Here is a 27955-nt window from a genome sequence, read left to right as displayed (position 1 = left end):
AGATGTATGTGTGCGTGTTAGGCAGTGTAACACTTTTCTTACAAACTGAAGTGCTCTATCCCTGCAGTTTCTAGGAAGGTGTGAACAGCACCCATGTGATACCACTACTTGCCAGTCTTCTCCAAAACCCATTCTATCACCTGGGAAAATAAATGAGAAAACAAACGATTTACATAACTACGAGTCTGTAAAGCAACGTACAAACATCTCGTACACTTTATCAATTTTTTAGCATCACCTCTGTGGTACTTACTAATGGATTGAAAAGTAATCCATTCAAAAGGAGAAAGTGTTGTTAACAGAATCATAGAATGCATTGTATTGGAAGAGATCTTTAAAGGCCATCTAGTCCAACCCCCCTGCAGTGAGCAGGGACATTTCGAGCTACATCAGGTTGCTCCGAGCCCCATCAAGCCTGACCTTGAACATCTTCAGGAATGGAGCCTCCACCACCTCTCTGGGCAACCTGTTCCAGTGTTTCACCACTCTCATCTCCTAATGTCTTACCTAAATCTACCCTGCTCTAGTTCAAAACCACTGCCCCTCGTCCTATCACTACAGGCCTTGTGAACAGTCCCTCCCCAGCTTCCTTGTAGGTCCCCTTCAGGTACCAAGAGGATACAGCATTACACAATCTTTAGAAAAAGGCATTTTTAGGTCCCCTGAATTGAACTACTTCACCCCACTCTCTCCACACACTCACCACACGGTGCACACATAGTGATGGACAGTGTTTCCAGCGCAAAATAATTCCTGACACCAGAGAAGAAAGACTGAAGCATGATTTGTGCACTTTATCACTGCCTTTTCGCAAACAGGGCAGTTGTTCAGAAGACTGACTAGTCCCGGGCAATTATATTTTTTATGAAGTAGTTCCAAAATATTCTCCAGGTCAGGGAGAGGTAGCCCGCTTAAGAGATCCCTAATTTTAATGCCACTTTGCCAACAGCAAACACACAGAAAAATACAAGTTGCCTCCCCAGACAAAGGCAGTGGTGACAAAGAGTGTGTGAGCACAACATCCCAATTCAACACCAGACAGCACAACCCATGTTTTTGAAATCTTGTGATCTCCAGGAAGCAATTCACAAGGGAACAACAGTACACAACGCAGTAAATAATGCTCTCATACTATCTGGTGCATCTGTGGGGATCCAGCAGTTTTCCTTGAGAGTTTAACTATCCCAAATCCTTCCACTTAATTTGAAAACTGTACTGTAACTATGCAGGATTTCTTCTTTCTTTTTCAACGATGGAGTCACTTCAGCATGTTTTCAGGATTTAAATTAGAGTTACTTAATTTCTGGAGGAGTATTTATTCCTGCCGTTTGCTCTGTGCTACTATTCACATAAATTCCACTTTCCACACAAATAAGCTCATCTGATATGCCCTGTGCTTACAGTTATTCCCAAGCTTAAAATTACTGATATGCATTGCTTCTTTTCAGAAATCTACTTCCTTCTATAGATCCCTTTAGTGCTTCTTAACCTTTGAAAAGAAATGTTATTTCCTTCAACACAAAGAAAGAAGAATTCCCTAATGATCCAGGCTTCTCTCAAATGAAGAAAAATCTCATTTCATTTTTTTTTTATTTTATCAGTGATGTGGAAACATCTATTGCCTTCATTTCCTTTTCTCACCAGCTTGGCAGCTATAGCTAGAATACGACCTAAAACCTGAAAAGATGCAACTGGAAATTTTGCCATGGGACAACTGATGGAAAGTTTTTGTGAGATCAGAGAGTGAAGTGAACCTCCCAGCCAAAGAGACCATCTCTTCACTGCTTAAAGCTGTGTACTAAACCACCCTATGACCAAGCTGCCACAGCTACATTTAGCCTTGGCTAGTTACAGGAACAAATCAACGAAGGGTCTCACCTGTTTAGCATTGTTATTTGCTGTTTTCTTCATTTCATCAAGAAGTCCTCTAGAAGTTTTAAGATCCTAAATATGAAACAAAAAGCCATAGTATCCTAAATATGAAACAAATTCATGTGCTAGCTGTAATTTGGATTATAAGAGACCTAATAACTAGGGGAGTGTTAACCTTTTACCAAGTCAGTACATGTTAGATAGTTGTGCATGTTTACAATGCATTTACAAGGACACCTCCTTGTCACGGGGGAGAAGCCTGCGTGCCCTCATGAGGTTGCGAGCTGGGCTGGCGGTGGCATATACCTCCAGTAGGGTCTCCCACACCAGACAGGTCTCAACCGAAGGGTCAGACTGTGTACCTGGGTGGGATGGGCTCGGTAGCCTCCCAGCAACCATCCTAGGAGAAGGACAACTAACTCCAAACCCGGGCAGATGGAGCTCGTTTAGCCCTGTAAGGCCATCCATCTAAGAGAAGGATACTCTAACTAAACCTACGTCCTGAGGACTTTGCTGTCACCGTCCAAGCTCGCTAGGCCCTGGCACATGAAGTTTAGGAGTAAAGGGTGGGGCCAGTTTTGCGCACACTGAGCCTCACCTAAAAACTCCATTGTGCAGGCTTGAAGGTTACACCCACATTTGTAAAGTCCTGTAGCAACAGGCAAGGGAAAAAAAGGCCTGTGATAAGGTGCATTGGAAGCCGCAGGCCCAACCCCGCATGCAGGCGGTTTAGGACATTGGTCGCTCGAGACTGACCCCAGAGATGACGGTCTTGTTCGGCAACATCCTGAATGACCAAGCAGCCTTTTTCAAGGAGAGCACTGCTTGCTCCACATGGAGGGGGGTCTAGAAAAGGTGGCCTAAAGAACCGTGCCTCACCCATACCACCTAAGGAGACTTTCCACTGTACCTTTTGCAACCGGACTTGCCTATCCTGCATCGGCCTTTTTAGCCGTCAGCGCGCTTGTAGCAAGCGTGGGTAGAGCCCTTCCCATATCTTCACTCGTGAAGCCTGGCCACGACTGACTGACTGGCTGACAAGGACTTCTGTGAGTGTGTGCTACAATTTCTCAGCCAGTTGCGTAAGCTGCCTGTTGAGCCAATGGCTTTAGAACAATGGAGAAGCTGAGCTGTCACAGCTATGTCTGGGAGGTAGCTACAACAGCTGAGGAAGCAATATAGTATAAGCATGACCTTACCTAACAGACCACTGCTTTGACATGTTATCTCACAGAAAAGACTACTGCTTTGCAAGGCTTAAAAACAAATAAACAACCACCAAAATACACAAATCTAAAAATACGTAAGTCTAAAAAGTTTATCCAAGTACTCTATGCTAACACACCTCTAGGAAATGTTAATCAAGTCTGAATATCACACAGTCTATCTCAAATTTTATTAAAAAATGGATTCACTTCACTAAGAACAAACAATCATAAAATGTGTCTTCTAGTTACCTTTAGGTAGAACTTTGATATCTCAAATAGACGCTGGCTGCATGATGCAAAGCACTTGTGATCCTCTGCAATTCCATGTTTTTGAAGAGTCTTAGCAACCACCTCCTTCAGCATCTTGGAAAAATAGAAATGCACTCAAAGGTTCATCCCAATTATTGGTTAAAAAAAAATTGTCCAAGGGAAAAAAACCCAACACACAAAACCCACCACCTTTCCTCTTTTGATCTTGTCTCTGTCACTAATCCACTAGCCAAAGGCCAGTGACCAAATCCACTGACCAAATTTGGGCAGTTGTTTTTTACCATCTATTTCCATTTCCTTCATCTCAAAAATTAAGGATAAGCAATGTAAAAGAATCAGTGAATATTCATTTAAGGCTTGGAAGACATAAAAAAATTATTAAGTCTCGCGGCTTTTTCTTCTCCAAAATACTATATACGTTTATATATTACTTTTCTTTATACTGATTGTCTTGTTTGACACATCCATATTAAAAACAATTTTTAAAAAATCAGACACTACAGTCAGATGAAAAAATTTACTTTGACATCTTTATATCAGAGATGTTAAAACTTGGCGGTAGGTCTGAATGAGTCACATCACTTTACACTGACTTGGGTCAGGCCAGCTTGCCTTTGACAGTACGACATCAACATTCATACAGTGTCCTCTCTAGCACTCTGAGGTTAATTTAAAATTATTATCACCAAGCCAGAAACAGTTTTGTGTGCTGTATTTTAAAAGTGACATTCCTAATGTATACAGCTATTAAGTAATCATTATTGTATTGAAGTATTTAAATATTATCTCAATTAACGGACTTGTACAACTACTGGAATATACTTTAACTCTCAGAATAGTCCACTCTTCCACATGGCTTTGACCCTTCCAGCAGAGATATTTCTTTGGTGCCTTTAGGTTTTACATTAATTTTCTACATTTCATATCTCCAATTCATGGATATCCATTCCCATCTTTTTTATTCCTAGTTGTTATCTCTCCCAGGGAATTAATCAGTCTTAATTACTTGGACATGATATAATATGCCTTACATACTTTTTCATGCCTTATTTCTGCAGCACTCTCCTAAGTGCCTTCAGGATTCACTTCCACAAGTGACCAGAATGAAATTAATAATAACAAACAGAGGTTAAGACAGTTTACTTTGAGTTAAAAAATAATAAAGAAAAAAAGAATCGTCACATGGAAAGAAGTTAAGCAGATGCTTTTTCACTAACAACACAGATCTTTACCCTTGTATGTTTTTGGGATCTTGATTCCTTCGCTGGCTTTGAAGTCTCAGACTCCGTTGCACTGATGTGACTTGCTGAGCCAACCGTAGTGGTTACTCTGTGGGGCTGACCCAGCTGTTTTGAAGGCACAGAAGCTAAAGAAAGTGATCTTTCGGAGCGCTTCCTCGTTACAGCAACTGTATAGTGACTCCTGCTGATTCCACTTGCCTGAGAGAGGAGGGAATCTGTACTCTCAGATTTGGTTAGCCTGGAAATAAATAAATAAGAAATAAATAAAATAAACTTTCAGATTTTGTACTGGCTCTTTCAATGCCGTTGTTTCTGCTACAGAGGCTGCTGCTAAGAGTATTAAGTTCTGTACATTCTTGCAAACTGCATCTGAAAACAGCAGACAGGATTCTACTATGCAACATTTTTTTAATCAGAACACTTCACTAATGATTTGGTCTCTGATATGGTGATCCATTACACCTCTGATTAAAAAGGTCCAGAAATGAACTGAAGAAACAAAGTAACTACAAAGAAACTCTTTGTAAAAAGAGGTATCTTTGCATATGGACTCTTCCACACAGATAGCCAGCAAGAGCAGACTGCTGGCGTCCAGTCTCAGGAAAACACAAAACTTCTTTAAACTATCTAATTTATTTCAGCCCCAGAGGAACGTCACAACTCATCTTTAATGATGGGAAGTTGAGAGCTACAATTCTACTGGAACATTGTAATGTTTGATCCTTCAACTGTAAGAGCACTAGTAATTCCAAAACTCCAATTTATGAAGAGCCAAGTACAATTGCATCTTCTTTTCTAACTAATCAGTAAGCTGCAAACCATAGTGATATTCCTCAAACCATACCTCCGTTAAAGGCTTAACTGTGATTAGATTGCAAAGGGTGTCAAACTGGAAGGAAGAAGTATTATATTAAAAAGTGAATTCAGAAGTAGTGTCACGGAGCAGCTACTTTCTATTAACACAAAGAGTATGCATCTTCAGAGTGAGGACAAGGTACAAAGGGAAGTCTTAAAAACTAGACTTCCAGAAAAGACTTTAATAAACAAAGCTGACAGTAAGTTTGAATTTTGGTAGGTCATCTTCTACGAGAAGTCCTTTGGATTATAAATTAAATCATTCTGTTTGTACCATGCTTGGCTTTCTAAACCTTTAGTTGTTTATTCGTACTGCAACAGCACTGACAGTTTCAGTCCTAGATGAGGCTCTGTCACCTTTTCAAAGGCGTTTAAGACTTTACGAGACATAATCCCAAATCTCTTAAATAAAAGGTGTCTGAGCTGCAGGGTTTTGATTAATCTAATGCTATCAATGAGAGGGCACACTTGTGGAAAAAAAAAAAGAACCTACAGAAGAGGATTAAACAACTAGAACATTTGTCTAGGTAGCTTCACTAAAACCGTTCTGAGATGAAAGAAAAGTTGCATTTCACAAGAGACTACTGAAATATTTCACGCTAAAGGTTTATTTCATGCCGTGCATTACCTTTTCTTGGGATAAAAGCAATCCAAGTCTTTTGATCTGCGTTTTAGCCTTGATGCCTCTGTTCTCAACTCGCTTTGTAAAGACTCCCCATCAGGGACACTTCCAGGCTCTGACAAGACTGCGGGAGATGGGAGAGGGCTCAGGACAATGGGCACAGGACAGCACTCTTTGGTGCAAGTAGTCTGAGTTTCATAGCGAATAAGACGAGATTGAAGTTCAGCATATCCCACATCTCTCTCTAAGGCTCTTCTGTTATCTAGACAGTACCTAAAATTGAAAATGGGAAGAAATCTGTGTAAGAGTCTCTGCTCTATCATGAGGAAAAAAAAAAACACAACACAAACAAAAAAATCACACCAAACTCCAGAACAACTTCCTTTTGACTATCATATCATCTCCCAAACTTTTTTTGTTTGGACTGGTGTATTATTCTGAAAGATACCTTAAAAGAGCCCAGTAAATTAAGACGTGCCTGATGGATTTAGCTACGTTTAAGTCTAATGAAGAAGCTTAATCATATCCTATTTGTAAGATTTACCCTGTGGTCTTACGAAGATTTCCATGGACACAAGCAGAAATTTTTCACTGAATGGTAAGTGCTGGATGAGGATGCTGACAATGGATTTTTTTGTTTCTTATAGTCAGGCCTGTGTTACATTTATATCATCAGTTTTTCTGCTTCTCATATTCAGCCCATACTTAACAGATGTTACGTCTGTTAACATGCTAACTAGTGTGACATTCCGATAAAACAGCGATGAGGATAACTCTGAACCCAAACGTATGATGAGCCCAGCACACCATGATGGACACAGTACCTTGAGACTGCAGATCTTGCAAGTATCTACCAAAACTTTGAGACTCAGAAAATATCAGGTTACTCTATACAAAATGATACACTCTAATATGATAATATGATTGTAAAAAATGCCTCTGTTTCTTCCTGGGACAATGTAACTCTTGTAGTCAAAAAAACCCAAACAAACAACTTAATATTACTTCAGTGCATATGCCATAAGAGAATCACAGAGGAAATGCCTGAAGAAAACATCCCAAAGTGCAATACACATAATTCGCAAGCTCTGAGTGCTTCAGGAATCCTTGAATGCAACAGTACTGACATAATTTCAGGAAGAGCCAGGTGGTGCCAAAAACTAGGTTGCTGTGAGATTGTACTACTTGAGTGTAACCATGAGAAAGACAGGGCATGGCAAGTGCTCTAAATGCTATTTAGTATAGATATTTTCCTAACTGCACTCCTTAGAATCCGCAACCTTTAGCTTTGTCCAAGACGAGCACTGCTAAATGAGACTCACATTTTTTAAATGCTAAAAATTACAGAAGTGTCGCTGAACGAGCGTGAGGTTCCCAGCTTCCCATTGATTATAAAGAATAAGTGGTTTAATCACCCCAAATCAAAAGAAACTGTATTAAATATGGTGGAGCTGAAAGAACAAATGAACAGAACTAACTCAGTGAAACCTGAGATTACAACAATACAAAATGTTAAGAAACTAACTTTCCTATTGTGTAAATCATTTCCAATATTCCTTTTAAGAGACCACTGTCTTGCTGCCCAGTAACTAACATTACCTCTGCAGGGAAAGACAAAAGTATCATCCAATTATTTCCTTAATAAGTACTCTGAACAATGGGAGCTCTCTCTCAGCCCACCCTCCCAACTACTTAGCAATGTTTCCTACTCCTAGGAACTCAGACTTGTTCTTTACTTTCACTTCTTAACATGGAGCCACGTTAAATTGCTAGATCTAACTTTTCCACTTTCTTCAGGGTATTTTCATATTCAGGGTGAAATTCACTTTTCTAATAACAGACCAGTGAATCCATTTCTACAGCTGAGTAAGACTTTCCACAAGAAATAAATTCATTATCTGATAAGAGTAAGTTCTCTTAACTTACAAATTTCAAGGTATTTAATTTTCCTTATTTATATTCTCAGTCCCCTGAGTAATCACATCCCCTACAAAGATAAAAATGTTTTTACCATTAGAAGTTAAATTGCCATTTTACTCGCTCTGCTTTAACAGCAATTACTTTCTCTTTGCAACACAGGATTCAAGTGTTTGGCACAGGTTCATTACACCAGAAATTTGATTTAATCATAGCTGTTACTCCTGGTTTTGTTGACAAGACTTTACTTCCAAATGTAAATACACTAGCTATGCAGATGGAAACTGCAATCACAGCTGCGTGGTATGAAACACATCTGCTCTGAAAGACTAACAGGATGCTCTGGCTATGGTATATCCTGGCCGTTCAGCTGTAAGTCTTTCGTTTCACATCACTTTCTACCAGCTTACTCTACTGCCTCCCTCATTATTGCTCATGCATTCCGCTTGTAGCATTAACATGCCAAGGTCTCCCTCCTCTCCACACTATTCAGGCCTCTCTGGTCTCTTCCTGTCATATTTTGCCATGAGAATCACAGAATTGCCTAGACTGGAGAAGACCTTTAAGGTCATCAAGTCCTGTCATTGACCTAACACTGACAAGTCCTCGACTAAAGAAGAGGCAGCATGAGCTGTGCTCTACCCAATTTGAATCCCCATGCACACTCCCAGCTGAGGTCAGGCAGGTCAGCAGCTACCATAGAACACAGACAACGGCCAAGTGCTCTCTTCTCACACCTGGGAGGACAATCCTCACTGCTCCAACCTACCTGGTTGCCTCTCTGTGCCTCTTGTTACAAAGCTAAAAAGGTTAATGTGCTCGCGAGTTAGCTGAACATACAGAACGGCTGCTTCATTCCCCTAAAGTGGAGACACGGTCCCTGGAGGTGTTTAAGGAGAAGCTGGATGTGGCACTTAGTGCCGTGGGCTAGATGATGTGGTGGTGTTGGGTCATAGGCTGGACTTGATGATCTCAGAGATCTCTTCCAGCCTCAACAATTCTGTGTGATTCCATGTAAAGAATGTGGCTAAAATTACCAGATATTAAACACAGGCATAACTAAACAATTTGTGCAGCTGACAGGAAAAAACTCACAGCGGTATCACTAGTCATATTCTGGTAACTTGAAAACGCGACTTTAATAGAATCATAGAAAGGTCTAGGCTAGAAGGGACCTTAGAGATCATCTAGTCCAACCTCCCTGTTTTGGGCAGGGACGCCACCTCTCGACTAGACCTGGCAACACATGGGGACCGAGTGGGAATCAAACCCGTGACCTCAGCTTTAGGAGGTGGCAGAAATTTGCATGAAGACTGAACTGCCTATGCTTGGTATCCACTGCATTTCTTAATACAAGCAGCATTAAGACTCAGAGTTTATCTACATAGAAGAGTTACACTGAATTATCTACTCTAGCATTTGTGTATGTCCTTTTCCTCTGCTCCTCAAGGACAATATTTCTATTTTTCTAAACAATTTTTATACAGCTACATTATACGATGTTTGCCCACATGAAGCTTTGACAGGTAACTCACACTGGCAGCCTGGAATAAAATACAGTCCTAACCATACCCATCCTTTCAAAGATTCTTACCGCTAACACTTGCCTGCTGGTGGTGTTTTTAGGTTTCCTGAACACACAAGTAGCTTCACAGCAGGCCTCATGAATGGCATCACTATTAGTGTGAAAGTGCCTACAATTTAATATCAAAGTAGAAACTACATATGTAGTTCACTCACATGCTGCTCTAGGGACTTGATATGCACAAATGAACCCTCCCCTTCCCCTAGCCACTTCTACTTAACTTAAAATTTTCAGAGACAGTGAGGATAGCTAACAGTAGGACATCTCACAAAGAATTTTTTTCACATTACCATCAAGGCAGGGGCGTTGCCACTTAAACCAGTCATTAAAATAAAGGTAAGAAAGGGAGAGGTGACATGCAAACTTGTTCCAAAAAGGGAAAAGGATACAGAAAGTCTTCCATAATTAATGTTCACGTTGCTTGAAATGTTTTTAATTACACCTTGACCAGAAGCTGAAAAGCAATTTTGGGAAAAGAAGCCAGGAAACTTACTCAAGTCCATGATAATGGCATCCAGTTGCTTTTTCAAAAGGCAAACGTCTGAGTTTCCGAGGAGTAAGCTCTGGTGTCAAAAGGAATGTGTTTTCACTGAAAGGAAAAAAAAAACCCCAAAACTACAGATCAATTTTAACTAGTTAAGAGTCAAGATAAATTATACTTCCAGAAGTCAGAAACAAATGCCTCGACACAGAAAGACCAAAACAGTTTAGTCTGCTTTATTAGCTACTATAATGATTTTGGCTTCATACTTCCCTTAGATAGCCAAGATCTCTATGTATTACAAGATACACTCATATAACCGTTATGTACTAAAAAGGAAAGGTTTCACCATCTTACTTTCTCAAAATAATGGGCAGAAATCCAAGCAATCTGGGACAAACTCCCTCAAATTTAGCCTCATTCAGCTATTGCTCGAAACAAATCATTCAAGAGAATCAAAGTATTCTATGCTACAAGGCTTCTCTGGAGGCTTTTGAAAAAAAACCAGGGATTAAAAAACAATCTTTGTAGTGAACAAATTATTCACTTCTTTCCCACACAACTAATTGGAAAGAAAATATTTTACATTATAGCCAAAATCCAAAATCATGAGCACTGATTAACTAACCACTCTGTAGAAGACTCATTGAGTATTTTTTACCTTGCCTAAATTCTCCACTCAGAATACCTTTAGGTTAGTTTCAAAACTCCAGTAAGTGTTTTACAGAAGTCTCCAAAACCCTGCAGAACCTTTCCTTTGCACAAGCCCTCCTACTTCATAACATACAATGAAGTTTAAAAAAGGATCATGGGCTGTATCCAGTAATTCCATTATACATTCTATTACTGCACATTAAGAAGGTCAACAAATACAACTAGTGACTGCAAAGATTGTCTTGCTCGCCTGGCAGCCTATGACAAACTGCACAATCAGTATAGGCTCTGCTTCTACATACACAATCTGACTCTTATAGAGGTTGGCCTTAGCCTGAACAGATGTTCAGATCCTGAAAATTAGTCCATCAATTCCTTGTATCAATATTTCTGCTGAAAAAGCACTGATTAACACACTGACACTTACCAGCACACACAAAGGATAAATACTTGTAAAGCAGTTAGACTAGATAGGCTTCCTTTAAGGAGCACTTTAGCACATAAAAACACAAATAGGAATGCTGGGCCAGCATGACATGAGACAGACACAGTTAAATAGGCTCAGCTATTGTCTTTTTTTACACTTCTGTCTTCCCACTCAGTCTCTTCTCCACTGAGCTATGATTCTATGAAACAAATTAAAGTTCTGCCACAGCAACCTCTGCTTCAGTAGAAATACTCTTTAGGAAGTGGACACATATGGCAGTGGCAGCTTGGAGCACAGCCACGGCAAATTTCTACTGACACGCTTTTGTCCACTAGGTAATTATTTCGTTATTTAAACGCTTAGGGCAGACATCATCATCCCCAGACACTTCAGATTTTGAAAGAACTACAGAGCAAGGGAACTACAGAGCAAGACCAACTGGAGGACCACAGCAGTTGATTTCACCAGCAGGCATGTGACGCGAGGATGTTGTAAATCACAAACATCCAGTTAGGCCATTCTGAGACTCTCTTTCAGTCATTATTCACGTTCCCCCACACCAGTTCTCAATATGGTCTTCAGTGGTTTTAATATGATGGATTTATACCGTTTGGGAATTTGTAGTGGCTGAAGATCACCAACTGGTAGCCCTTCTGGTGTGAAATATTTCAGTAATTCTTTAGCATCAAGCAATGTCAGTGACTCCCGCTGGCTATCTTTATGCCCCAGCAATCGCTCAGACGAATGTGCAAATATGGAAACTCTGAAAAAAAAGGAAAAGAAAAAAAAAGATCATTCTATGATCCTTATTTTTTTCTTTTCAATGTGCTAAAAAAAAATCCAAACAACACTTCTGGTCTGGAACAATTAAACATACTTCTAAAGTAAAATGAACACAGTTTCTCCTTGGAACATTTACATAAGAGTTCACAGTAAAGTATTCAATGCAAATTCTCTATGATTCCCCTGAAGAAAGTAATTTCTTCAAGATTTTAGACCTTAGCTATGAAATACAATATGTGAAGAATATTATTCATCCCCTTTTTCCATTTTTGAACCTGCAGTATCAAAAATTAAGCCCTGTTAAAAAGAGATATACAATACGCAGCAAAGGAATCATAAAGCCAGTACTGCATGCAGATCTTCATTCTACTGGTTTTTATCTTTTTTTAGTGTCCTCAGTCAAGCATAGCAAAGTTATCTCTTTTCTACTGTTAAGCAACATGCTGTACACTGATTCAGGACAAGTAGACGACAACCAGTCCCGAAAACAATGAAGTGAAAATTATACAACTGTGAAAAGGAAAGGTCGCTCAGGGAGTTTTTCAGAAGCTAACTAGAAGAACTTTACCTGTTCGAGAAGTAAAAATCATTAATAAATAATAATAACAACAATAATGAGAAAGCAGAGAACTAATGTGAGAATTTCTGACACACAGAAGTCCAGTCTAGGCCATGGTCAGCGATAGTATTTGAAAGACAGCAATGGGATAGAAGTGACTAACAAAAAGGCAATTGGACACCCGGCTCTAAAGGTCTGTCAGAAAAAACCTTAAGGCCCAGCAAAGATCATTAAGTCTTATATAAGGGAGAGTTAAACTGAAATCATTAGGCTGTATTCAAGTGTCACAAAGGTCTACAGGTTTCATTTTAACAGCACTGAGGGAAAAATAAAACTAAATTTCAATCATAAACCCAATGGTTTCTTTCCTTCAAAATTACTTGAGATCGGATTTGGAAATATGGGTAGATTAGAAACACATTGTACACATGGACAAAAACTGCTGCATTATCTTTATTATTTATGCCCCAAGGCATGTCAGGAGGCAAAAAAACTTTTGTATGTTTTTCTACTATGGCTACTATTTTCAAGCAGTGTGGTTTTGGTAAGTTAGGTTTGGAACTATGGTAGTTTTAGGTAACTTTCAGCTGTGTTTTGTCAATAAAAACCAAAACAACACTATAAATACCAGGAAAGTACACTTCTAGAAACTGACAGAAACTTAGTTTTAGCCTTAAGCAATGTTTCTTCTGAAAGATTATTAATATATTTGAGCACAGTTTACAGAATGGCTATCAACCAATGCAGTCCCCTGGAGTGATTTCCAATGGCCACTGCAAAGAATCAGAGATTACCGGGTTGGAAGGCACCTCAAGGATCACGTAGTCCAACCCTTTGGTTGAAAGAAAATCTCCAGCATTTAACCATTACCTCATTTTTTGTTTGTTTTTTTCAAAGTTTTCCAAATTCTGAAGAACATGTCTTTCTGGCCACTCCAGTGGATTTGGCTCCATTAAATCAGATTCTGCAAGAAATATATGGTGGGTAATGCTTAATAGAAATAAAGAATTTTATTCTTTAAAGAAATAAAGTCCTTTACATATATCCCCTTCTATATATATAAAAGTATATAAATATAAGGAAATCTGCATGGTGCTGTGATCACAAGTCTTTTCTGCATAATTTTTTTTTTGCCACAGAAAAGAAAGGAAATATTTAACATGAGGGCAGTTTCAGTTTGCAAAAAAGTGTAGAAAGCTACTTGTATTTTTTCCTCTTTTGGTAAAAGACTCTCATTTTTTCAGTAAGAAAACACTGACAACAGGTATGAAAATACATCAAGAAGGAATAAGAAGTGTATTTACTAAATAACTTACCCGACATCCCAGTGCATGACTTAGAGTTATTGGCAACCTTCTGTAGAACAGGTTTAGGAAGACTACTGTTGCACAGGTCCAAAAAATATTTTCTCGTAAGTTCTAACAAGTTTTTGAACTCATCAGTAGAAATAATTGGAGGCTGCTCAGTCAATTCCTTTCTTTCTATAAAAGGAAAGAGAAAAAAAGCTACTGCGCCTGCTAAGTAGCAAAGAATAACTGGAGCCAGCTAAAAATCAACAAAACAAAAAAATCCTCACCCCAAAATAATAACACAAGTAAGCTGACGCTTAATATTGTACCTTTAAGCAAGGCATGGTGGTTTATTCCAGAGGCAAGTGAAAGAAACCTGTGAATAGCTGAAATCGCATGTGAATTGTCTTTCTTCAGTCTTTTAATTTCTCTGTATGTGCATTTCTGGGTATATGCACGTTTGAATCGCACAGATACAAAACATCTGGCTTTGCTGAGCCTAAACACGAAAAGCTCTGGTCTGCAGAGCCACCTACCCACATATTTTTACTGCTGGTGCAGAAGCGTCACTCCAATATCACTGACAGCCTGTCCTGGGCATTTGGTCAGAAAATCAAGGGTCAGGTAATTGTGATTATGATTCCGGGTGACTAGCAAATCCTAACCCCTTCTATGCAGTCTTTCTCCTAATGGAAACAGGTGACCCACTCAAACTAAAACACAAGTTTTAAAAAGCTGCCAGCTCAGAGTCAAAGTCGAAAGAAATTTGAGAACTGCAAGTTGGCAGGGTGGGTGGTGGAAGACAAGACTATTAGCTGAAATCTTATTTTCTTTAAGCTGGTATTCTGTTCATGATAATACACTTAAATTATCTTCACAGTATGTCATTTTCAATAATCTAGCCAATCTCTCAGAAGCATTTTTTTAATTTTAATTGAGTCTCTTTGAGCAATGGACTTAGATGGAAAAAAATCAGGACACTCAAATGTACTTCTCTGCAAAGTCATGCAAAGCTACAGAGGATGACCTTTCAGTTATTATTATGAATGATGTATCATGATAAATGTAACAAATCTCCAATGCATACTTCCCTCTGCTGTTTAAGACTTTTGCAGGAAAGAATAAAATGAAAAAACCCTGAAAATCCTAAAATAGATTTCTCATTTTTGTAGAAGGCACATCCAGCAGTAAGGGCTTTTTCTAGGGGGAAAAAAAAGCATACAAAGACAACAAAAAATAAAACCACCAAAGCAAAGAAAAAGTTAACAACCAAAAACTATACTCTAGCATTCAGAGTAGTAGTGTAACAAACACGCACCAACTTTACGTTCAGTGTTCTCTTTTCCTCAATATTTAAAAATCATACAATCATGGCTATACTACAAAAGGTTTCTTCTTAAAGCTGTACTTTTTTTCCTGCAAAGTGATCAACTCACCTCGGTTTTTAAGGTCAGCTGTCACATTCAGTTTGAAATAAAGGCCTTTTAAATATTAGTTGGAGAACTATCAGCTCTCCTCATTACTTACTGAGATATTCCTTCAAGGCAAACACTTGGAGATGAGACAGTTTCTTTTCTCTCTGCACAATCTCTTCTCCACAAAAATGTGGCAGAGACTTGATAAAGTCAGCAATAGGAAAGCCTGTACATATTAGGAGAAATTTATTATTAAGAATCTCTCATAGGACTTCGAAGACACCAAGTAATTACCTCTTCTAAGAAAACATAAACATAGCAGACATACAAATTTCACATTCGAAGGAAATAATCAGGCTTTCAAATATGGCTAATCATTAAAAAAAAAAAATTACAATCAAACACTAGGAGAATAATTTGGAATAGAAATTTAACCAGTATTTTTGAATTTCTGTACAAAACAAATATTACAACAGCACAATTAACATTTAAAGAAAGTAAAAAGATGGCAAGTTTGTTATCAGGAAAGAAAAGTTTTCTCCCAACATATGATCAAGGACTTTCAGTGTTTTGACACAGTACTAATGGGATTTTAATTAGGACAAATGGTAAGCAGTGAGTCATATCACACATGGATAATAAGAAAATAAGTGGGTAAGATGCAGGTCACTGTGCCCTTCTTTGTCAAGAGTTATTGAGAGCAAACACATGAATTAGCAGAGTTATCCAGGACAACTACTCTAATATAAAAGTGTCTACATATATGCTCTTAGCTAGCGAAACAGCGACAATACGAGAGCTCGCTCGTATCCTAACCACTCTGCCGTAATACGGATGTCTGCGAAGTAACTGAAGGCACGATCCTGAAATTCAACTTGCCTACCGGCCTTGTGGTTTTTAATTTAAATCACCAGTGAAATAAGCTTGTCAATAATCGCCTAGAGCTTGGGCACGGGCTGGTCAGTCTTTACACCAACACACTCTTTAACCTTAAAGCTTAAAGTTTGATTTGCATTAAATATTGCCTGGTTGTCCCTGTACACTAAAATATTTACAGCTAATAGCAGTTATAAGAAATGACTGGCTACAGCTTTACATGGTCAACTTAATAAAATAAGGCAGTAGTAAATTACGTGAATGAATAAGTGCTTATTGCATTTTTTATCATTTTGAAAAATATATTGCTGAAAGAATAGATATTCATCAAAATGGAATATTCTTCCTTGTCTTCTTTTTAACACAGATTGGAATGAATAGAAGGAACATATAAATTTTAGTAGCATTTGCCTGCATTCAGATACTCTTAACTAAGTAAGTAATAACTCTTACTTGACTCTGTTTCTTCTGCTCTTGTCTTTAGCCTTCCATTTACTGCAGCAAGAGTGGCTGTACCATTGATCTGACCAGCTGAATGAATCAAGGTTGCTTTACATCCTCCAGAGCCGTTGCCTTGTAGCAAGAAATAGTATCGGCAAGATTCTCCTTTCAGTTCAACTTCTGGAACTTAAAAATCAGGGCATGACAGTGAAACACCCTCAGAAAAACAGCTTTAAAACAAGCTACAATCCACCATCAGAATTCTTTCACTTGCTCTCTTCTCTTCAGTGAGAAATCTTACCTCTTTTCAGGAGACACACTAACTACACGCAACATTCACCTCTTTAAAAGCTACAGGTTGAAGAGCATGCAAAATAAACAAGCTACAGCAGCAAATACGAGTAGAGCTATGCTGCTGGCTTGAACCCAGTGTTACCAGCACCAGAAACGCCTGTGACTGTGGCGAGGGCAGCTTTCTGACGCAGGCGACAAAGTACATCAGGAAACTGTAACCACCAGCTGAAAGTCTCTCATTGGTCTTAGCAAAAGGCAAGCCTTTAACTGGCAACGTTACATCCCTACCATGAAAAAAAGTTAGGCAGTGTGCTACACGTGCAATGAGTAGAGAAGGGTCTGTTCAGCTTGGTAAAAACAGAGCTCTTTGCATATGTGGACTGAAATGATGGTGAGTGTTCACTGGAAGAACATGCGCCCACAGCAGAGAATACCATACACACTCTTCCCAAGTAAGCTGCATTATTGATTAGGAGTTTTACTCATTGCTTTCCACTTAGGCATCGCCTAAGTGGAAGATAAACACATTCTGAACATTGGCATATAGTATGCAGTTCTGAAAATAAGGTAGGACTTGACAGTAACAGTGAAAGGATGGGTTTGCTATCTTTTTACACAGAAAAATCTTATAGCACCTTGGTAGATGTAGAAGGTGAGAGCTTGAATATTTCCTGATGTACTAAGTTTTAAAAGTCAAATCACTTAATTTCATATGATGTTTGCAGTACTCTCTCAATAAGTAACTCAAGATCTTGAAGTTTAGCAGCATTATAAAGTTTTATAATAAAAATATATAAAGTGTTCCAGTGTTTCTTGAAAAGTTTAAGCTGGAGGGGGAAAGGAAGACAGGGGAAATCCCACTAGCTCTAACAAAAAAATCCAAGGAAAGAAGAAAAAAAACCATTCCAGACATTTGTACTGTTGTCCTATTTTCCATTTCCCCAGTAATTTGAAATATTTTTCTTCTCCAGTTTATCTTGGCACCTCAAAGCTGATTCCTCACGGGAAAGCTTTTATTTCTCATTTTTATTTAATCAATATTTGAGAACTACCAGCTCACAGAATTGCACCTTCCCACAGACTGAGGAGATTAAGGATTTGCAAATCCCTAATATAGCCAGATTAGTGGTAGCTACTAAAACTGGTTTTCAACTAGAAAAGCAAATATGTTTAAATGGCCAGGTTTCTCCTCCTATTTAAATTTTGCTCAAGAGGCCTAATAAGAACCTACTGAGTATTACTGGTCACATTATAGTTAATACTTGCACAAACCCCTTCCACTGGAGCACAGGACAAGAAGATCTTGCAGACACTGGGGATGTTGCACTCATCTGACTGCATCAGTAGTATCTCTCCATTACGTCATAAATGCTGCTGCTATCAGCACTACAATCACACCCTCTCTGCTCTGCCACCTCCAAGCACGCAGAGGTTATTTTAAAATGTATATACTGCCAGCATTCACTTCACAGAATTAAGCTTCTTGTCCTGTCATACAGCTCTTCCTAATTCCTCTCAATTTTTTGTCTCTCCCCAAACGTGAAAGAATATCAGCCTGTCAGCCACCCTCATCTGCATCCTTGTTTACAAATGCTACCTTTAATTGTCAACAAAAGTCACTGTTCCTTGGAATCTGCATGAATTATCTATTAGACCACTGTATAAGCAACAAAAATCACATAGGGTGACAGAATCCTACATCATATCATGTCCTAGATAAGTACTTTGAGCACTGGGCTATCAGCAAACTTCTCATAGCCTGATGTTTTCACATCCCTACAAGACTCACAGTTACGACTTGTGCAGTGCCTCCACTTAAAGGGCATACACAGAATCACAGAATGTGTTGGGCTGGAAGGGACCTTTAAAGGTCATCTAGTCCAATATCCCTGCAGGAAGCAGGAACACCTTTAACTAGGTCAGGCTGCTCAGAGCCCCATCAAGCCTGACCCTGGATGCCTCCAGGGACAGGGCCTCCACCACCTCTCTGTGCAACCCGCTCCAGTGTCTCATCACCCTCACTGTGAAGAGCTTCTCCCTAAAGCATAAGCTAAACCCAGCCTGCTCTAGTTTAAAACTGCCGCCCCTCGTTCTATCGCTACACGCCCTTGTAAACAGCCCCGACCCAGCTTTCCTGTAGCTCCCTTCAGGTACTGGAAGTCCACTATAAGGTCTCCCCCGACGCTTCTCTTCTCCAGGCTGAACAGCCTCCACTCTCTCAGCCTGTCCTTGTAGGAGAGATGCTCCAGACTTTTGATCATTTTTATGGCCCTCCTCTGGACCTGCTCCAACAGGTCCATACTGGCTGACTGAGAACCCTGACCCAATCTTGATCTGCACGATTCTGTTCTTCCCCTTTCTGAACTGAATTTCTGTGCACCGGCACTCTGCCCGAGAGGGGCCAGCTGCCATCAGTACAGTCCCATAAGGAAGGAGCACACTCTCAATCCCCAGTTAAGCACACCGACTCTCAGGTGAATGGAGCCATCCAGCATTTCCTGATCTTGTGTATTTTCCAGGAAGGGGCTGAAATTAAATAAAAGTGCATGGAGAACCTCTGGGAATACTTAAGAAAGAAGGGAAGCACCTAGAGTGAAGCACACTGGACTTCAATCTGCAGAAGCAAACCCCTTTGCCCATGGATTGTACACCCACCTTAGAAAGATGTGTGGAAGCTGGGTTTTAGCTGACAGATAGGACACAGAAATGGTTTAAGAGAGCTGCACTGTTTCCCTAAGGCTTGTCATGATGTTATTATCCATTTTCTACAACTCTGCATACAGGAACTCACATTCACCAAAACACTTTGTGTCAGCGAAGATTACAATCACTGACTTAATTTCATTGAAGAAAAAAAAAGGGCATCCCAAATTTACAAAAAACCACCACATAAATACATATACAGATATAAATACATACATAGTTATAACCACAACAAAATATACCTACAGTCATCTTCCTTTTACCTACCAGTAATGACCTTGGGTTTCCTAGCCATATATTCCTTCCATTTCTTGGTACTCAGCTGGGCAGGGGATGGGATCACTACGCTGCTTACATTACATGGCAAGGTAAATAAAGCTCCCACCTAAATAACAAGTGGATATACGATACATGTAATATTACCGAAACTTGGTTCACATTTCATTCTTGATGAAATAATTGCCATTATTTCAAATGTATTTCAACTGCAGAAAAGCATCTTTACTTAACACTTCTGTCATTCACATCAATTGAAATGGAACAGCATTTGGCACAGAAGGTATAAAAATTTTGCTTATTTTTTGATCCAGTTGAGAGATCATTAACTGATGAATTTCTATTTTATGAATAAAAAGCTATTTGTTACCTATTACAAATCCTTCAATAATCTAGGTAAAATCACTTCCGTAAAGTATCGGAGAATTCAAAGATACAGTTGTCAGCAACTCGGTATTCCTTTGAAAAACGTGAGGGTGTTCTTTTCCTCCTTACATATTATCTTTCTCAATTAATCAGATTCTGGACTATGTTTATGCCTGTACATATATTTCAGACCAAGAAGCATTAATAGAAATAATGTGTCAAGTATTGGAATACGCAAGAAAAACAACAGCACTTTCTTTTACTAGTAGGAAAGTCTACAAATGCATAATATTCCCAGTAGTAGACTGAAAAAAAATCTCTACAAGAAACTATTATCTTGAGAACAATAATCAATTCAACATTCTAAAGAGGAGCCTGAGAATGTGTTTTAACTGTTTTGGCTTTTTCTTTAAAGGAACTAGTAGAAATGCAGGCCCTTAGATTTCAAAAGATATTTGACCAAATGTTCAGTATCCTCATGCAGAATGGAAATTACCCAGGATTTTTACCAATATAAAGTTATTCCAAAAGATATTTTTGGTACAGCACTAGAAAAAGGACTGCTTTCTCTTCTGGCTAAGTATAATGGAGCATGGAGTGACAGAGTAGGAAAAAAATCTAAATAACACACTGAAGAAGAAACATACAGTCTGATCATGCAATACACTCGCCACAGGAAATAAAGATCATAAGTTATTCATTATAACTGTATCAGCATTTTCACACTGCAAGTTCTGTTTTGATTTTATAAACACTAAAAAAACCTTTTGCTAAACAAGCATGCATCACCTTAGACATTCAGAGCTTCAAACTAATCCTGTGACTGTGAATAATCACACTACCATTCCAAGAACGATGGGGGTAAAAAAAAAAAAGTAGGCTTTTAAATGTTTCAAGAACTCATTTGATCCAAAATCAGAACGGAAAGGCACAATATTCACATGCAAAATGAAAAAGCTTACCACTTTTGACTAGCACGAAGACCTGCCTTTTGCTAAAAGAACTGAATTAAAATAGCATAGAAATTATGTGTCAGGATAGCATTTGAAGTTACCAAATGTTTTACGAGATTGAAAACTAGCAAAGTTAAAGAGAAAAATGTTCAGTGGGCTTACACATTGTCAGGACCCGTATAGCATGCACCTTTAAAAACCAAATTTCCTTTAGAACTACATAAGCAAGGATTTTATCCAGAGATTAGGTTTAAAAGCATTATTCTTGTATCTTTATAAACAATATGTCTATGTTCTTTTTTCTGCTGTATCTAAATAAGTTTTTACCTGCCCAGAGAGAGAAGAAATCTGGTCCAAAAGCAGTGTAGATGTCTCCTTGGAACTGTTTCTTGCAAGGCTCCTGAACAGAACGGGTTAAGGAACTATATGTATCTCCATTTTACAAATCATGTTGCCATCATATTTCAAATAAGGACTGCAAGTGTCTAATTTTGATATTCCAGTACCACAAAATATACAAAACTCATGTCCCCAGGCAAAGTGGTACACTTGGAAATGCTATATGACAAGATGCACCACTGACACCTTTAACACAGGCAGACATAAACAAATATATAAATATTCCAAACCCCTATATAGCCTACCCTATTATTGTTACATCAAGACTAGTACCAGAAGTACATAAATTTAAACTCAAAAGGAATATACCTCGAGGTCTCTGCAGCATATACAACTCAAGAAAAAACTCTTTTGCTCCACCTTGCCACAGATTTTGCACCTACACAAGAAAATACATGATTTTTGGAAAAACATTTCTACATGGTGAAGCATACAGCAGTAAATATTCTCTATTCTTTCTCCACAAATAGGATAACATCAACAGACAAAGTATATGTGCAGTAATATAAAAAATAGCTGGTTATTGTTAGTGTAATTGAAACGTCAACATTAAAAACCCACTTGTGAAGGATCACGAAGTCTATTTTGGCAGGGTAGAATGGCAGGAACCCTTGCCAATCCTCATGTGTTGTTTGCATAGGTAGATCCTCATTGTTTTCTTTCTGCTATAGACCATTACCAGTATTAGTTTAGACCCTTAAAGAAAAGGATACAGCTCAAATTCCAGATCAGATACAAAAAATGAAGGTAGATCAGAGATCACCACCATCTGTAAAAACTCTAGTGCGGGACCATAGTAATGAAAAACCTGAAAAGAGATCAAATTAAAAAAAATAGTAATTTGTAATACTATATATGATATTATCTCAGTACAAATTCCTCAAGTGCTTTGCTACAGTCATTTGCTTTATAAGCACATCTTAAAGGGATATAAAGGAATATAAAGAAAAAAACATTTCACAATACCATATTAAACATAAATATATAAAAAACAAGGTATTTAATTCTGTTTAACAAAATTTACTTTCTAGAACGTGAATCACATGCATCAAATAGGTTGTAACTCTTATCCAAAATAAAAAAAAAAGATCTACCAGGAACAGACAAAATGTATATATTTTAACCACGAAAATAATGATATCTTAACGGATACCTGTTTTCATAAACACTCCTTTTTGTTTTCATCAATAAATTCTGGAGTTCCCACCAAATATTTAATTTCAGTGGAAAACATGAAATAGCATCAATAATTGAAAAAAAACCCCACAGACTTTTAAAAATTAAGTAGAAAAGGTTTAGATAAATACAGAATTCATAAATTACATATTTGGAGTATTAAGACTAAACAAAGTCTCAATTTCTACTTGAAAAAAATATAGCATTGCATTTGTAATACAAAACAGTTGAAATTTTAAGGATCTGTTTCGAGAATACACATGAACAAAAGAAGTATTCCTCAGTATTATGCAATCATTACTTCTACGTCTAATTTTAAATTTTGGCTAAGGTTTGCCCCATTACTAATTTTCTCAGTCAAGTGAAATAGATGAATTCTAGTAGCTCAGAAAAAGATCAAGAGAAATACTTGCCTCTGGCAAGGCATCAGTATTCCTCAATTGATGCTCTTTTTTAACAGCAAAGCAAGAATTTAAATGTGAATTGCTGAATGTCTTTGCTGAAGTGCTCTTCATACAAAACGCTGGAAAGCTTACTTCTGATCCAAACTGGGGGAGGAAAAAAAAAAAAGACAATAAACATGATGAGAGAGAAAAATTATTTCTCCTCAGCGAGTTACACATGTTACTATTTTTAATAACTAGTATTATATTTGTTTCCAGTAAACCTGTAAAACTACATAAAAATTAGACATAGATAATCAACTGCTATATCCAAACCCAAGCGTATAAGTCTTTCACAACCACAAAGTTATCAGCCTTTGCAGAAACATTAGACGTGCCAGCAACAATGACTTACAGAGTCACATGATCGTAATTTCTGACAGATATGAAACAACTTAATTTTCAACAAGAAGTTCTAAGCCAAAAATGTCAGAGGATAGTATGTGGATTTCTCAAATTCAAATCTTGACGCATTGATCTCATTTAGCCTTCGATCATGCTAAAAAGCAATTATTCCCCCACCCACCCCGCTACATTGGACATTACCTCTTTGAATCACATTGCCAAAACCAAATTTGATTTAAAGGATGTACACAGATGCTTTAAATAACTGCAAGTGAAAAAAAAATATTTTACCTTTCTTTCACATATCTGAATATTTCCTCTCCAGACTTCTTTTAAATCAATGATATTCATGAAATTATCTGAAGATACAAAATTTGCTGATAGGTAGACTGCAATCTTTTGCCAACTACTGTAAAAATAAGGAAGAATTTATCTTACCGGATTTAGTATTACAAATTAACATGCTGTGCAATTTGACTGAATTTATCCATTTCCTCTTACCACCAAACAGTCTTGGGTACGCTAAGGCAGACATATATCATTTTATATTCCACAGAGTAAAAAAATATTACAGAATTGCCGGTTTGGGCTCTGTAAAGGAAGTTGTTCATATGCTCCATGAACATGACAGCAAAGAACTTTGTCAGGCATCAACTAAGACCGGGAGCAGCAAGCTGCAGGCATCCCAAGATAAAGGTTGAGTGATAGAAACTGGAGCAAAGCCAGGTCACCATCCCTGGGGCTATCACTGGCCCATCTTAGACGCCTTGTAGCCAGCCTTCTAAGTAGAGATATGACTGCAGCACAAGTATTACCCAAATTCAACAACAGCAGCAGAGTTATGGATTCATTTTACAAAAACTGGAAAACTACAATCAATGAAATCAGGTAGTAGAGTACAACTTCAAAACTTTATATGCGCACTGGAAAGAAAAGAGAAAATTTCAGAAATAGGAACTTTAGAGGACTTGCCTGCCCCTCTGGTTAGGACATCCATTTACAATAAGTCAGAATGAGTAATTCCTTCCCTCAAACAATAATGGAAGACAAATCTATGCACTTTCAAAGCATACACGGAAAGTGCTCAAGACACTTTCTATTTTAAACCACCGACATATACTAATGTGAAACAAGCATGACCTTGTTTCTGGACCTGAAAGCAAAGACGTACGTACCCTTTGGAGTCATTTGCTGCGATGGTGATTTGCGCAGAGTGCCATTCTCGCAGGTGCTTCAGGGCACCGATGGCAGGTAAGCAGTCCTTTAACTTGGGTCCATCTCGTTCAACAGCCTGCAGTATTACATCAACCATTGCTCTGCCTGTAAAAAGTTACACGTGTCTCAAAGTGCCATTATTCAGTAAATGATTCCGTCATTTAAAGAGAGAAAAGCACTTGCCACTAACTGTGCAAACATAGGCTTAAAGATCGACTTCAAGTAATTTCAGCAAGATTTAAAACATTTTTTGGCTATTTTAGCTCATCTCTTGCTGCTTCTCTCGGATTAACACAAAATATTTTGCCATTCGCGCAGTTAAAGTGGCTCTATACCTTTCTCCTCTCACCTAGCACCGTAACTGACAAACCAGAGTTGTCTCGAGTACAACTAGACTGCAGTTTCCCTCCTTTTAACAGTTGTGTCCAGCTCCTTTGCTATCCCAAAATCAACTACTGCAGCATTATGTAACCCTAACGTACAAGATGATGTGTGTCTCCAGTTTACAAAACGTGAATCCAATAGTTCTGCTCTATGTTTCCCTCACAATTTCTTTGCTCCCACCCACAAGCAACCAGCTGGCAAATCAGATGTAAGCCTGATGCCAACATCTCCCATTTTTTCTTGTAAAAAATTCCTGTGCTTGCACGTTGAATTTCGTACTGTTTACTGTCTGCTACTACTTTAGTGCCATTTCAAATAGAAAAAAACTAATAATACTTTAAACTCTACTGAAATACTGCCTTCCAAAGAAACAAGCAGCAAACTACTCTGTAAGCCGATCTGCAACACCTTAAACTGCTTTCAAGAGCTGCAGACAAGTTAACTCAACTAACAAACATCCGCTGAATTTTTCCCTTTAACTATGGTTTTACCAGCTGAGTTTTTAGAGTAATAACTAACAAGGTAAACTCAAATGAGATTGCTTCTTTAATAGAGATTACCTGGGGCAGGCAGTTTATCAGCTAACTGATGCAGACTTTCTGCAGCTTCATCATAGATACTGAAAATTAAGAGCAACGTGGTTGGAAATGAAATATGAACAAAGACATTTAGAAACAAAAAGTTACAACTAATGAATAATACTAGAGGTATGTATCTTATATCCTCAGAATTCTGCATAAACATGCTTAGGCAAGGAGGTATATACTTATCTCCCCTTTCACTTGGGCAGAAGTAGGCTACATGACTTGAAAACAATCTGAAGTAAGAATGAAATCAGGATTCAAGACAGATTAGTAAGAAAATTCTTTTTGTATATATACCTGTCAGTTGTTAGGAAACTGTTCACTTATTCTATAAAAACTATTCTTAGCTAAAAAAAAATAAAGCTATGTGAAACAAAATAGAATTATTTTCAGCACCCATAGGGGATTGTTCATAGTTAACTGTTGCTTTGGTAAGAATGTTCACTTGTTAAATTTTCTTGATACCCTTAGGTTATTACTGTTAAATGTCAGATCACTATAATTCCAATAAAAATAATAATATGCATACTCAGTCATGGACAGGGACTCTCTACTGTTATTGTCATCTTCCTCAAAATTTTGTATGGCTCCCAGGCATTCATCAATATTTGTTTGGAGAGAGTCTTCATTTTTCTGTGTGTCAAAATTTATTTCCTCCCAGTCAGAACTGCAGAACTAATCAAGCAAAAAGAATTAATTAAGCAAGAAGAACTCTGAACATCACAGTTTTAACTTGCACTAGAGAGGGGCTGAAAAAAAAATGTTTTACCTGATAATAACCGCATAGAATATGACTCGCAAAATACCACTTCTTTCCACCTGGAATACCAGCTACTGAACATGCTGCAAAGAGATAAAAAAATTATTTAAAATATTCAACTCAGTACAATCTATTTGTCCTACTATAACGAACATCACTGTTGAAAGACTCCATGCCACTTATTTAATGTGCCACAATGACTCAAATTCTACTTTCCTTTGGCATTATAATTAAGTTCTAAATATATTAAGGTGCAGGTAAGTGTGTTGGCAAATCTATATTACTGTTAATAAGAAATCCTTTGACCTCTTCTCCATCCCAGGAAACATTGTTTTGCATTTGCAGAAGTGGTATCATCCCTGAACTATATTACAATTTCCTAAACATGGTTTACCCAGTTCACAAAATGAGATGTTCTCTCAACGTACCTATACAATAGAAAGCATTGAGGTTGAAAATATTTTTACATTCCCATTTTGATTAATTTTAACATCTTACGGCGGCTCCCTCACATGAATCATAATTTTATGACAGCTGTGACAAGATAAGCCTTAACAGCTCAACACTAGATACCCAAACCATGTAAAGAGCTAAGAAAGCATTTTCTTACCAAAAAAACACCAAACGTCCAACCCCTAAAAATACTAAAGCAGATCTTCAGAAATCTATTTCAAGATTGCAAAATGACTTAATAAATATATATGGATTAAGATTCTGAACTGACACCCAATGGACAACTATTATTTCCATTTATAAAGTTAGAAGACGTGAAAGAAGTAAAGACGCTTCTCACATCAAGCTGCTCCCTGACATGAGAAACAAACCCCAAGCCCTTTCCAGCTCTTCCATACTAAACTGGATTAAAATCTGTCAACCTTTCAAAGCTCTTCTTTTTCATTTATTGTGTTCAATCTATTTAATCACCTCCTAACACCTCAGCTGCCAAAATTACCTCAGTTCTCCACCGAAACAGCAGCAGCAACGCCTTGCTGTCCATTACTGTATTTACCTGGGAACATGCCCACATCTGCATTCATAGATGAGTTACATCTTTCTTTCAGGAACTGATAAATGGTTGCAGCAGTTCCAGCTGAAAAAGAAAAAAAGGGTTTTTCTTAAACATACAGTTTACAGATTCATAGAATCATCATAGGTTTGTCACAGGATGTGCTGGGCTGGAAGGGACCTTGCAGAAGGTAAGTCTTGCTTCCTTACAAACACAGGACAAAGTTAGGTTTAATATCGCAAGTTGAGTATCACAATAAGACACGAAATCCCCTGCATTTCACAGAATTTTTTAGAGGGGATGGAAGGGGCCTACAGAGGTCATCTGGTCCAACCACGCCGCGAGCAGGGACACCCTGAACTGGATCAGGTTGCTCAGAGCCTGTCCAGCCTCACCCTCGGAGGGGTTAAGTCATTAACGCTTTTAGTCTGGAGAGGGGAAGGAAAAACAAAAGAAAAAAAAAAAAGCAGGTGTGGGAATGTAAGGACGCAGAACAGCCCGCGCGGGGCAGATGCAGAGCTAAGGCAGAGCCCTGCCCAGCCCGGCCCCCGGGCCC

The 27955-nt window shown here is 38.2% G+C and overlaps 1 protein-coding gene across 1 annotated transcript; it reads right to left on the bottom strand.

The window, feature by feature from the left end:
• Nucleotides 1–104: 104 nt before the first annotated feature.
• On the bottom strand, nucleotides 105–27483 carry MTBP (MDM2 binding protein; the record flags this gene model as incomplete). Its single annotated transcript, XM_009874621.1, has 21 exons — nucleotides 105–140; nucleotides 1879–1944; nucleotides 3330–3443; nucleotides 4583–4829; nucleotides 6075–6341; nucleotides 10064–10159; nucleotides 11740–11895; nucleotides 13345–13438; nucleotides 13791–13955; nucleotides 15291–15404; nucleotides 16508–16681; nucleotides 19760–19877; nucleotides 21415–21484; nucleotides 22200–22294; nucleotides 23076–23210; nucleotides 23742–23859; nucleotides 24626–24770; nucleotides 25610–25668; nucleotides 26163–26308; nucleotides 26403–26476; nucleotides 27403–27483. Coding segments are annotated over 21 exons (2570 nt in total), but the record flags the coding sequence as incomplete, so codon positions are not given.
• Between the last annotated feature and the right edge of the window lie 472 nt (nucleotides 27484–27955).

The sequence above is a fragment of the Apaloderma vittatum genome, unplaced genomic scaffold, assembly GCF_000703405.1.
Source record: "Apaloderma vittatum isolate BGI_N311 unplaced genomic scaffold, ASM70340v1 scaffold2648, whole genome shotgun sequence".
Classification (NCBI taxonomy): domain Eukaryota; kingdom Metazoa; phylum Chordata; class Aves; order Trogoniformes; family Trogonidae; genus Apaloderma; species Apaloderma vittatum.
Note: the sequence above shows the minus strand (reverse complement) of the source record. Positions and strands in the feature narration are given on the sequence as shown.